The sequence below is a fragment of the Oryza brachyantha genome, chromosome 6 (genome assembly GCF_000231095.2).
Source record: "Oryza brachyantha chromosome 6, ObraRS2, whole genome shotgun sequence".
In the NCBI taxonomy this organism is placed as follows: domain Eukaryota; kingdom Viridiplantae; phylum Streptophyta; class Magnoliopsida; order Poales; family Poaceae; genus Oryza; species Oryza brachyantha.
In genome coordinates, this window is record NC_023168.2 from 1855137 (window position 1) to 1868489 (window position 13353).

A 13353-nucleotide genomic window follows, 5' to 3' on the forward strand; every position below is an offset into this window, starting at 1 on the left:
ACAACACTGCTACTTAGGCTATGTTCGCCCCCCAATTAAGATAACTTAACTCTTTAGTTTTCTGCGCACACACTTCTCGAACAGAGTACTTTTTGTAAAAATTTTCTATATAAAGTTGTTTCATATTAATTTATTTTATATTTTTTAATAATTAATAATTAATTAATCTACTTTTCTATACCGGATAAGTTAACTTATCTATCCCTCTACCGAACGCAGCCTTAGTGGTGGTTTCCACCCCACCTATTCCAATTGTATTTTTATAATTTACCCCCTTAGCTTCGTAATATTAAAAATGAATCAAATCTAGATGGATAGCCACATAAAATCAAATTGATATGGATATTTACTATAAAAAAATGGTTACTTATTTCATGAAAAATATTTTTCTATTTATTCTAAAAATAACATAATATGTTTTTATCCTTTGCAAAGCACATGCATTCAGCTAGCATAGTATAATTTACATAACTACAAAGATCATAGTGACCTTAATATAAATATAATATCCACTAGTATCAAATCTTGATTTTGAAGCAATGCCGTCTCGTTGTCGTGCCAAATATAGACAGATTTTTATTACCTAATTACCATATATTGTTTCAAATCATGTGCTACGTCTATGGCTTTTTAAAGGATTTTCGCTTATTTTTTCTAATATTTGAATTCAAAACAAATTTTTATCAAACCCTACAGTCGATAACACTTACCATACGCTCACTCAGCCTCCTATAATCTGGGCTTCTGCTAATGTTCTGAATTTTTGCAGCTTAAGTAAATTCTTGGGGTGTGATTTTCGCATAAATTGCAACTTAAGTAAACTTTTGGGTATTTTCGCATAAATTTGCAGCTTAATGTTTGTAACTTCTTTCAGCCATCATGAATACTGTCTCCATTTTATGTGATCTTTAGATGCCGGTATCTCTTGAGGTTCAAAACTTGGACTGGCTGCCTGACAATGACAAGTAGACAGCATCTCAAGTTTATCACATTTATTTAAGTCTTGTGCTAGAAGCACAGAAAAATCATACATGTTCTAGGATTGAACATTAAGAATTGAATATCAATAACGAAACCAAAGCCCAACAAAGCCTGAAAGCTATGACAAACACGGGCGCTGGCGCTGTGCCACACTTCTTATAGAGGTGATCGGTGTTCGAATCTCTTCCACCTTCCGAGTTTCTCTTGGCCCTAAAAAGGATGTCAGAAATTAAGGGGTTGTTTAGATGGAGCTAAACTTTTTAGCCCCATGTCATATCGAATGTTTGGACGCTAATTTGAAGTATTAAACATAGACTATTAATAAAACACATCCATAATCTTAGACTAATTCGCGAGACGAATTTAATGAGCCTAATTAATACATGATTAGTCTATGTAATGCTACAGTAAATATTTGCTAATTATGAATTAACTAGGCTTAAAAAATTCATCTCGCGGATTAGCTCTTATATATAAAATTAGTTTTTTTATTAGTGTATGTTCAATACTTCAAATTAGTGTCCAAACATCCCGATGTGAGTTAGGGACTAAAAATAAGTCCCTAGAAACAAACACCCCTAAAGAAATGAACACAAATAATCACAATTTCATCACTTAGGTGGCTAGTTCCCTTTTGGAATGCAGGAATTTTACAGAAATTTTCACATGATTTAGTTCGATTTCAACAGGAACGGGGAACGGATCTTGTGTTCCAAAAGAGGCTTGAGATTGAAGGCATGAAAGCTCACAACCTAAGATTACAAATAATTGAGGAGGTGATTGTTTGGTTTTTTCAGGGAGAAAACCAAATGGCATATTTATAAACAAAAAACAAATTTTGAATAGAACTTTTATATACGTGTTCTTATCGATCTAAAAGCCAAGACTGAAAAAATAAACTACGATAAAACCCCCTAAAATCAACTCTAAATTTTAGATTATAAGCATTAGTAGAAGCGAAAGGATGGTCTGAGTAATCATTCATGTATGGACAATGTTGTGCTTTGGACAACACATGCCAATGAATCCTGAGGACGGGGAGAGTCTTATAAAGCAACTCAATAAAACCACAATGTACCTTGCGTGGTTTGATAGCTAGTTCATTGTCTTCCATGAGAACAGCCTTGAAACCCAACGGTTCCAGTACCTTCTGGTAGCTGTGTTTGCAGAAAGGACAACACGAGAATACTGGTAAGATGTATGCACAACACAAAGGTGCATCACAAACAAAGAGAAAAACAGAAGGTTCTCAGCTATAGCCTCTGCCCTGAGGACGAGGGAACAAATATACTTACTCGGAGACTGTATTATTGAATGGTGGTCCTCCTTCTTGGTCACTGATCTGTAAACCAAATTCTCTTTACGGTGAACAAAACAGTATTGTGAAATCCAAAGTAAATTGCTGCCTCCTAAGTCCTAACTACTTCTACATACACCCGATAGATGGTGTATATTAGAGCAACAACCTGAAATTAGTTGTATTTGTTGTGTTATAGAACTGCCTCAATAGGGATGAAGCAAAATATATTGGAATGTTGTCACTATAGCAGCTCTGTTTCTAATATCACTGGAGTATGCATAAATATCTTCAGCTAATTGCTGAAATCAATTCCTACTTTTCAGATTATATTAAAAGGTCCTAATATCTGTAGATGCAAGATTTACAAATAAAAAATCAGCGAGAGTTTGACTTCTTGTTGAAAACCCTTGGATTAGGATAACTAGAGCAATATCTCACTGATTTACACCAAGATAAGAAGAGAAACAATTTAATAAATTTCTCTATTACCCTTTTATGTATATTGTATCACAATAGCAGCCACGGAGTAGAAAATAACTTACCATGTTGATCCACAGCACTGTTGTCAATCTGAGAGAAAGAGAACCACCATTGGTGGCTCCTTGTAAGATAGATCCATGACAGTACTTGTATAGTTAAGATTACCTAAATTCTATTAGCTTTATTCAGAAATAGTGAGTACCTACGAGGCTATGTCTTCCAAAGGAAAGGCTATGAATGCAAACCTTCTGGGTTAGGACACTTAATTACTTAGAACATCAAAGGGCTAAGAAAAACTTACGAGAAAGTTGCTTATGTGGTTGAAACGAGAGTTTAGTTTGTAAAGTACAATATGGTATGTTTTAGTACCATGACATCCTAAGTGGAAAAGTAAACAAAAGAGCAAATAGATTCTGTGCTCACCAAATATATAAGGGTGATGAGCTCTCCATCAGGTTTTAGAAGGCGACTAACTGTTTCTGCCCAAGCCAACCTCAAGCTCGGATGGAGCGCACAAAAGAACCTGTATATATTAATAAAGGTCATTCAAGGTGCCACCAGAATAACAAACAACAGAATAAATTAGCACATACGTATAATCGAAAATAAGATCAAATCGTTCACTTGGTTTCCACTCGAAGAAATCGTCAGCCAGAAAAGTAAAATAGTCTGCATTTGGCAAAGCGGATGACCACTGGTATACCAATGGATAAAAGGATTAGATACTTCTATAAAATTTTTACAGCAATGGTTCTAACTTAAAATCATATTATCATTTGTATAGAAAAGGTATAGGTGAAAAGCTGTATCCCAGCTTTGATGGTTGGAAACTAGGAATTTTTGTATGTGAAGTACTATCTTCCAAATCCTAGGTTGCAAGCTTAATTAAGTCAATATAGCTTCTCTTAAGTGATATCCAGCTCTGACTCAGCTACAGCTTACCTGCTTAGCCTTCTCCACAGCCGTACTAGAAACATCTAAGCCAACAACAAATCGCTCAGGGCTTGCCAGAGCAACCACATCATATCCCTGTCACACAGAAGCAACTCCATTAGAAAAGTTCGACTTACTGGTACTGAAAGGGAACAACTGAGCAGGACCCTCATAAATTGTTCTAGTAATGGGCATGGTCAATGAATTTATTAGGAAGGGACAAGAGCAAGGATAGCAGTATCAATTATCATACATGGCAAAGAAAGGCAAACATGAGTATATGAACAAGGATAACACCATCAGTTATCATACCGTGCCGCATCCTGGAACCAACGCTCTTCCTTTTGGGAGAGTTCCTGATTTAACGAGATGTTCGATGATAGGTGTTGGCTTCCCCAAATCCCACGGGGTTACTCCAGCCTCCCAGGACTTCTCCCAGCCATCTGATTCAACAGCATTGAACAACAATCAGTTCCAAGTCAGGGTGCTGTACCCACATGATAAAAGATACAAGCACGCACAGGGAAGAACAGAGATTCAGTCTACCCTACGAACTGAGTCTCATCCTTCCCTCTCTAGCAAGACCACACAACATGATTTCATGCAACAGTGAGCTGCAACTGCAGATTTTTTTTTTCTCCCCAAAACTGTGCTCCTACTATTTTCTCAAGTGCTCCTACATGATTTCACACAACCACTGTTTCAGTTTCACCAGTGCTGTTTCAGCAAAGAGGAGCGAAGGAATCACCGGAAGAATTGCTGCCCATTTTCCTCGTCGTCAACGCCAACCGCTAGGCCACGCCACACTGCTTCCAACCAAGCAACGCCGCGCAAATTCCCAACTACTCGCGCCTCCCCCCTCAATCCAACGATCCAATCCACTCCACCGATCGCGCGCACCCACCCCACCACCCCCCGCACATGCGAAGCATGACCCAAACCGAGAAACCAACAACCACCAGAGAGAGAGAGAGAGAGACGCAGGGCGGAGGGATCCCAAATCCACCGTCACCTGCCTCGTCGCCGCGCTGGACGAGCTCCCGCAGCCGCCCCACCGCGGGGTTCTCGCTCGGGTCCCTGGCCCCGCCCCTGCCCCTCCCCGCCGCCGCCGCCGACGCCGACGAACTCATCGGCGGCGCCCGCGCGACGACTCCGAAGCCGAAGCCGACGCCGACGCGGGCGACGCGAGACAGCGCCGCGTGCATCCAACGACAGAAAAAAAAAGTGAGGGGTGTAATTACAAAAAAGCCGAAACGAAATGGTTTAAGGGGCTTTTTTTTTTTAGTTTCCAAAATTTTACCAAAAACATCACATCGAATTTTTAACACCTAAATAGAATACTCCCTCTATATTTTTTTATATACGCCATTTACGTTTGACCATTCGTCTTATTCAAAAAAGTATATAATTATTAATTATTTTGTTATAATATGATTTATTATTATAGAAACTTTAATTATGCATAATAATTTTGTATATTTTGGATATAAATTTTGAATAAGACGAATAGTCAAACATGATTCTAAAATCAACTGTGTCATACATAAAAATATGGAGGGAGTATTAAATATAGATAGAATGAAAAACTAATTGCACAGTTATAAAGACGAATCTTTTGAATCTAATTAGTACTTCCTCCTCTTGAACCGTTACGAAGACGAATCTTTTAAGTCTAATTAGTACTTCCTCCTATTTTATTTGTATGACTTTGGACGTCCTATATTAATTCATAGAGGAAGTACGTGATTACCTATAAGTGTTACAGTAATTCATATGTGCTAATAATAGATTAATTAGGGTTAAAAGATTCGTCTCACATACCATCCGTGAAAATCGTTTTTTCATTTGGGTTAAAAACTCGTCATTCGATAGTGTAAAAATTTTCATTTCACCGGCAAACCACCCCTAATCCGAAGGGGATAAGAGGATAAATAAAATAAGAAAAAAAATAGGGAGAGCTGTCGAGTATATCACTTCGCTGTGCAGTGCAGCTTCTCGTCCCCACTCGCTTCACCCCAAATCCTTCTTCTCCCAAGCGAAGCGGAGAGAGAGAGAGAGAGAGAGGTGGGGGCGTGGGGCATGGCGGAGGAGGAAGCCGTGGAGGGGGGGGAGGAGGAGGAGGAGGAGGTGGTAGGGGGGTCGGCGGCGATGATACTGGACCTGCCGGAGCCGCTGCTGCTGCACATCATGAGCTTCGTGACGGACGTGAGGTCGAGGCACAGGGCGGCGATGGCGTGCGGGAGGATGAGGGCGGCGGAGAGGGCGACTAGGGGGGAGCTGGCGCTGAGGGGGGACCCGAGGTCGCCGGGGTTTCTGTTCCTCGGGCCGGGGTTCTGCTTCCCGGCGCTGGAGCGGCTCGACCTGTCGCGCGTCTCGCCGTGGGGGCACCCGTTCCTCTCCTCGGTGCCCGCCGGGGCGGGGGCGGGGGCGTCGTCGTCGTCCGCCGCGGTGCAGCAGTTCCACCACACCGAGGTGATATCCGAGCAGAACGCCTTCATCGCCGCCCGCCTCGAGGGCTGCTTCCCGGCGGTGTCCTCGCTCGCCATCTACTGCCGCGACCCCACCACGCTCGCCAACCTCCCGCCGAGGTGGCAGGGATCCCTCCGCGGAGTCAAGCTCGTGCGATGGCACCAGCGCCCGCCGAGTCTCCCCCACGGCGCGGATCTCGAGCCGCTGCTGCGGACCTACGCCGCGCTCCGGGAGCTCGACCTGTCGGAGTTCTACTGCTGGACGGAGGACATCGAGGTGGCGCTCACCACGCACCCGACTGCCACCGCGGCTCTCACCCACCTCGACCTCGGCCTCGCCGCCGCCACCGACGGGTTCAAATCCTCCCAGCTCGGGGCCATCGCGGCCTCCTGCCCCAACCTGCGGAAGCTCGTCGCGCCCTGTTTGTTCAACCCCCGGTTCAGCGATTGCGTCGGCGACGACGCCTTGCTCTCCCTAGCCACCAGCTGCCCCCGGCTGACGGTCTTGCGGCTCAACGAGCCGTTCGAGGCCGCCGCCAGTGTAGAGCGGGAGGAGGCGGCCATTACAGTTGCAGGGCTAGTCGCCTTCTTTGCGGCGCTCCCCGCGCTGGAGGATTTCACGATGGATCTCCAGCACAATGTGCTGGAGGCAGCGCCCGCGATGGAGGCGCTTGCCCGCAGGTGCCCAAAGATCAAATTCTTGACGCTGGGGTCCTTCCAGGGGCTGTGTAAGGCCTCTTGGTTGCATCTTGATGGTGTTGCAGTCTGCGGTGGGCTGGAGTCACTTTGCGTGAAGAATTGCCAAGATCTAACTGATGCCAGCCTTGCGGCAATTGGTCGTGGCTGTGGAAGGCTTTCTATGTTTGGCATCCATGGCTGTGATCTTGTCACTTCAGCTGGGATCAGGAGGCTAGCAGCAGCGCTTCGGTCTTCTCTCAAGGAAGTTAGTGTTTTGCACTGCAGGCTTCTGCACACCGCAGAGTGTCTCGCTGCTCTAAGTCCGATCCGTGATCGCATTGAAAGTCTTGAGATCAACTGTGTCTGGAACCCCGCTGAACAATCCTGCAATGTTGCAAATGGCACCACTGAATGTGATCCCGAGGATGATGAGCTTGGTGAAGTATATGAGTCTGCATCCAAGAAATGTAGGTACATGGAATTTGATGATCTTGGCAGCTGGGAGATGCTCAGGTCACTCTCTCTCTGGTTCTCTGCTGGCCAGCTTCTTTCCCCACTCATTTCTGCTGGTCTTGATAGCTGCCCCGTGCTTGAGGAGATCTCAATTAAGGTAGAGGGTGATTGCCGGACATGCCCACGCCCTGCTCCACGAACAATTTTTGGCTTAAGTGACCTTGCAGGCTTCCCAGTATTAGCCAAGATGAAATTGGACCTTAGTGAAGCTGTGGGTTATGCTCTTACTGCACCAACTGGGCAGATGGATCTTTCACTATGGGAACGATTCTATTTACACGGGATTGAGTCATTGCAAACTTTGTATGAATTGGACTACTGGCCGCCCCAAGACAAGGATGTGCACCACCGGAGCCTGACATTGCCAGCCGTGGGATTGATCCAACGCTGTACTGGACTCAGGAAGCTTTTCATTCATGGCACCACACATGAGCACTTCATGACCTTCTTCCTTTCAATTCCAAACTTGAGGGACATGCAATTACGGGAGGACTACTATCCTGCCCCAGAGAACGATCTGATGTTCACGGAGATGCGGGCTGAATCTTGGCTTAGATTTGAGGTGCAGCTGAACAGCCGGCAAATTGCTGATTAGTTATGTGGTGTTACAGGCACAGAATGGTTTGAAGCTGAATACAGAGATTTATTTGGATGGAGCCATTGCTCCGATGTGCAGTGGCATTGAATTACCGGTGAGTTGCTTATGATTATGGGTGGAGTCGTGGGTATTGCTGCAGTGCCATTGAGGAGAGTAGTAGACAGTGGTTTGTATCTGTCGGCAAGTAACGGTGACCTTCTTCGGTTGCACTTTTTCTTTTTTTTTAATGTAATAAGAGAGTTGGTTAAGATTATAAATTAGGTTTCTTGGAAATTTTTCCAAGAAGAAATGATTTTGTTTCTAAGCTGATCTGAGTTGTGAACACCGGCAAGAGTAAATGGCAATTTGGCATGTTCTAGTGATTTGTAACACTGATCTCTGTAAACAAAAGATAAAGGTCAATCGCTTTTCTTATGACATTGTTTCATAAGCGTTGTATTCATCATGGGTGAAGGTGGTCTGATCTAATATTGATCACTGTTTTCTATGGATGGGCGACGGAGTTCAGTACTGCTGCAATAGGAAACTTAGCCATTTTGATGTGTACATAACAGCATTATTAAGCTAAAATCATGTACATGCGCTCTTTGAGTTTACTACTGTCCCTTTCCTTCTCCATTCCATGTACAGGTTTGGTGACAAATGGCATGGCATGTGCAGATGTGCAAGGTGGTTTTGCCTGTCATTATCAGACATGTTGAGTTGCAACACCGGCTACAACAAGGTTACATGAATACACAGCAGTAAGGATTTAATCTGATAGATTGTTGAAAGGTGTTCTCTTTTTTATGCAGGCTTGAAAGCTGCTTTCCAAGGGACAACGAAGCAGTTCCATCAGAACGGACTACCACCATTTGCTGATTTGTTCTCTGCAGTGATCCCCAAAGGAGTCCTGGCTTTGCTTCCTCTCATCCTCAAACTGTAGCATGACAAGAAAGACGTGCCGAACAAGATCAGCATCAGAACATGACAAAAAGATTTTCGCACTAGAAGCCGGTTTATCCAATTCCTCTGCATGCCTTCCATTAGCAAGTTAAGATAATGCGAGATCATTGGTTTTTGTCAAAGCAAATCCAGACGATTCTTGGTGGCCTGGAAAAAGGGCTCCTCCTTGAGTGAGAGAGCTCTTGTCCTAATCCATCAGCAATGGCATTAGTTCTTTTTGATTAAGCAGCTGGAGGCCTCACAAAAGAAATGCTAAGTACTACTACTGAATTTAAAGCTGGCGTCTAGAAGGAGAAGATTAGGTAGAGCAGAAGCTTCTCCTTTCCTCTTTTGCCACGTTGATACTTATTGCTCACATGATTGTTAATCAACCACGTCACACAAGCACGTACACACGCTTATTTGCACAGAGAGTCATATATAGTTTTAGTTAGTTCTGAACATTTGGCTGCTAGGAATTAGAAATTCAGAGTTTGCTTGTTGCCATTTTATCCTAGTGTTGCATCTTCACAACTCACTCATTATTACCTGTTGTCGTAATGTCCTCGTAAATTTTTGATATTTAATTTGCTGATCGCTTCTTATTACCTGTCTAAATTGCAGAATGTCGTGAAAGCAAAGCTGATAACAAGAGAGATGTCATCATATGAGCAGGCAGTCAGTTGCAGTCTTGTGGTTGCACCTCCCTTTCCGGCTGTTCCTTTTTCTGGTTTCCCTTCATCAGAATTAAAGCAGATATTTTTGTGGCTGCCGTGGATTTCCATTCATCTGATCGGCTCGTAATATTCTGCAAGTGCCTTCCTTCCGATAGAATTGAGATGATTCTGAGGTCAGATAACTCATCAGATGCTTGAAGGATAAGTGGGTTTCAGACTATGCAGCTTCTGCAAAGGATATAGCCGGCGGAGTGAGGCTACTGGCTTATCGTCTTGTATAAACTAATAGAGGAGTCAGTACAGAGACATCATCAGGTAAAGTCAGCATATGCAGCTATCCATCTATGCATTCATGCACCAGCTGCAAAGTAAACGTAAAAGTGAAAGCTTTGTCTTCCAGGTGTGTGGAAGAAAATCATCCGGTGTGTGATGGCTGTGCTTTTGTTTTCACCCAAATGTGTAGTATTTTGGCATTTTTCACCATGGTGGTAGGGTTGATGTGATCCTACTAATGTGAGGTCATGTAATTTGTTAAACAAATGGAGCACATCGATCATGTCGTCATGCACTGACGAAGATATAGTCATTCAAACCCTCCATTTGATCAGCAGAGAAAAATTCAAAGGAAAAAAAAAAGATGTGTATTGGAATACTTTGTTTTTTATGACCTTGTGATAATATATAATACACCTGTAGCTTTCTGCCTCGTAGATGCTGACGGCGCCAGCGCCCAGCGGTGCTAGCAAAACAGCGTGCGTGAGGAGTGGTTTTCACTATCGATCCTTTTACAAACATTTGCTGCATTTATTTTTCACGAAACGAAACCACAGTATAAACACATACACTCAGACTCGGTGGCTATTTGGATCGAACAACTTTTTCTTAACTCGCTTATCACATCGGAGGTTCGGACGTTAATTAGAAGTATTAAATATAGTCTGGTAACAAAATTAATTGTATAAATAAAAGCTATTTCATTTGACAAATTTTTTAAGCCTAATTAAACCATGATTAGCAAATATTCACGGTAGAATCATATTTGATGATCATCAACTAATTAGGCTCAATAGAATCGTCTCATAAAATAGTGCAGAGTATGAGTTGAGTTTTATTAATAATCTATATTTAATACTTCTAATTAGTGTCTAAACATTCGACGTGACAGTGCCAAAAAAAGTCCCGGAAAAAAAAACAACCCCTCAGGTATATAATGGTATACTCAATACAGCTTCGATAAATTACGCTGACATTTTTTATACTAACGAAGTCACCGTAAATAAACAAAGAGAATAATTGTACGTGTGTTTTATGAAAAAAAGTAAAACGGTATATTTATAAATAAAAAATAATTTATTAATAAAAATTATGTGCGTACTTTTAGCAATATAAAAGCCAGGGCTGGAAAATAAATTTTGGTAAAAAAAAGTCTAAAATGAACTCCAAATTTAATATTTAAAATTTAAATTTTGGTTTATAAACATAAGAAAAAAAATGAGGGTAAAAAAGCAAAGTACTGTAATTTTGGAAAATTTAACCTTTTTGCCACTCTTACGGGTGGTCAAAACAAATTTACCACTAGCTGTCTATGACATGTGTATCCTTATCGGTCTATGACGTGTGGGCCCAATGACAAATCTGTTATAAACATTCGTAAGAGTGACAAAAAATTAAATGCCCCCTATGAAAGTATGAATTGATATTTATACAGCATCAAGTTTTCAAACCTGTAAACTTTTTATGTTCAGAAGAAGCCCTTAGTTGCAAAAATTGTTTATGCGAAGGAGTAAATCGTGCAAAATACGTAAACGACGTGGGCAGAGACCACTAACTAATGTGGACAACACAGTGGCATGTAAGGCCACGTGTAGGTAATTAATTAAGTACACGCCTTTAATCATGAAGAGTTTGAATCACTCTGCAGCAAGGTCACACGTGACACGTCTTGTTTAACGGGAGATTTGGAAGCATCAGCTTGTGATTTGCAGCGTGCGCCAGTAGCTTAATTAATCCGTGGGGCGGAATAGTTAAACTCTACAAACTACTCGTGCTTAATTGTATATTCACCCATGAAAATTTGAGACAATTTACCAAAATGCCACTGGAAATTCAACCATCTTTTAAAGGAAAAAATCAATCATCATTTGGTTTTTTTAAAAGAAAAAATACAAACGATATATTTACAAACGGAAAATAATACACTAATAAAATTTTATATATGTGTTCATGCCGACTTAAAAGCCGATGCTAGAAAATAAACTATATAAATAAATCTTAAAATCAACTCCGAATTTATGGTTGAAAATTTAAATTATGGCTCATAAGCATAAGCAAAAGGTGCAATGCAATATATTGAATTCTAATAATATATAGTACATGGTAGTAAACTAGATATCCCACGTTAATAACTTAAAAAACATCTACTATAAGAGTTCTCTTGAAATTGTCAAGGCGTGTCAAAGATTTTAAATACATGGGGTGATCGTTCGGCTTTTTTTCATAGAAAAAAAATCAAACGGTATATTTGAAAAAAATATGAATAAAACTTATATACATATGTGTGTTTTCTTGGCAATCTAGAAACCAAGGGTGAAAAATATATTACGATAAAAGGTACCGAAATCAACTTCAATTCAAATATAAGTTAAGGTTAAAAATTTAAATGTTAACTTATAAGTGAAGTGAAAAGATGAGGATACCCCTCACATAAGTTTAATACTACCTCCGTTTCAGGTTATAAGATTTTCTAGATTTGCCTAAATTTATCTATATCTCTATGTATATGTCTTGAATATGTGTCTAGATTTATTAGCATATAAATAGATCTAGGTAAGACCACAAAGTCTTATAAATTGAAATGGAGGGAATAAACTTTTTTTTTCATAGTAAACGATGGCAGCAATGATCCAAACATGCAATAGTTATGTGCAATCCATTTCCTATTTGGCCGACGTCTCTTCCTGCAACTAGCTCTCCTCTGCTGTTATCTGGTAATCAATTAAACAGTGGGGCAGCCACTGAGAAAAGTCGGAAGCTAGCTGCTAAGAGTACACCGAGAATTGTCATCTGCAAAGTTGTCACGTTATTGGCCTCGTTTGCACACATCGCACTCTCTCGTGCACTGCACATTTGCTAATAAATCGATGGCTAAATAGTTCATAGAATTTTTCTAAAAAACATTTACTCCCTCCGTTTCGTATTATAAGACTTTCTGGTCTTGCCTAGATTTATTTGTATACTAATAAATCTAGACAAATATATATTGATGGATGGATGAAGCTAGTAAAATCTATAAAGTCTTATAATATGGAACGGAGAAAGTGATAACATTGACGTGGACAACGGAAGTTTACGCACACGTGAAAGGCTAAATTTGTTCTACAACTAAAGAAAAAAAATGAGAATCAAACAATGAAAAACAATCATGAGCGGATAGGGATGTTAACGGATCGGATAATATCCGATCCGATCGGATCCGAATCCGCTTAAATTAAGGATGTGGTAGGAGTTTGTAACTATCTGATGGATATGGAGTTGGATACGGATATCGAGTTACGGATTTGGATATGGATGTGGTATTGTTAATATCCAATGGATGCAGATTATCTGATTTTTACTGGATAATCCAATAGTCATTTTGGCGGATAATCCGAGTATTTTAATTCATAAAGCACTCAATCAAAAGCCCATCAATAGCCTAAGTATTTTTCATCCAATATTGAATGATAATATAGTGATTGTATGTACATACATCCGGTCATAATAATCCATTTCTGAGCCGACTCCGCACCATTTCTGACATCC

The 13353-nt window shown here is 41.1% G+C and overlaps 2 protein-coding genes and 1 long non-coding RNA gene across 4 annotated transcripts; 2 read left to right on the plus strand and 1 right to left on the minus strand.

The window, feature by feature from the left end:
- Positions 1-850: 850 nt before the first annotated feature.
- LOC102700534 (probable thiol methyltransferase 2) lies at positions 851-4913 on the minus strand. Of its 2 annotated transcripts, XM_040525613.1 has the most exons (8): positions 4707-4913; positions 4007-4137; positions 3704-3790; positions 3355-3455; positions 3185-3284; positions 2277-2323; positions 2060-2138; positions 851-1191 (listed from the first exon to the last, which is right to left on the minus strand). In XM_040525613.1, exons 1-8 carry the CDS (start codon positions 4897-4899, stop codon positions 1138-1140), a joined length of 792 nt encoding a protein of 263 aa, XP_040381547.1. In that variant the 5' UTR covers positions 4900-4913; the 3' UTR covers positions 851-1137. The 2 variants fall into 2 exon arrangements, with proteins under 2 accessions (XP_040381547.1, XP_040381548.1); XM_040525614.1 differs by lacking the exons at positions 851-1191; positions 2060-2138; positions 2277-2323 and adding an exon at positions 2331-2851.
- A 626-nt stretch (positions 4914-5539) lies between these two features.
- Positions 5540-8381, plus strand: LOC102700809 (F-box/LRR-repeat MAX2 homolog). The gene has a single exon (XM_006656592.3). The coding sequence runs from the start codon at positions 5774-5776 to the stop codon at positions 7946-7948; it is 2175 nt and encodes a 724-aa protein (XP_006656655.3). The 5' UTR covers positions 5540-5773; the 3' UTR covers positions 7949-8381.
- Positions 8382-8570: 189 nt separating this feature from the next.
- On the plus strand, positions 8571-10196 carry LOC121054698. Its single transcript, XR_005812027.1, has 3 exons — positions 8571-8675; positions 8746-9198; positions 9500-10196. It is a non-coding gene; the product is annotated as an uncharacterized LOC121054698 (long non-coding RNA).
- The last annotated feature ends 3157 nt before the right edge of the window (positions 10197-13353 follow it).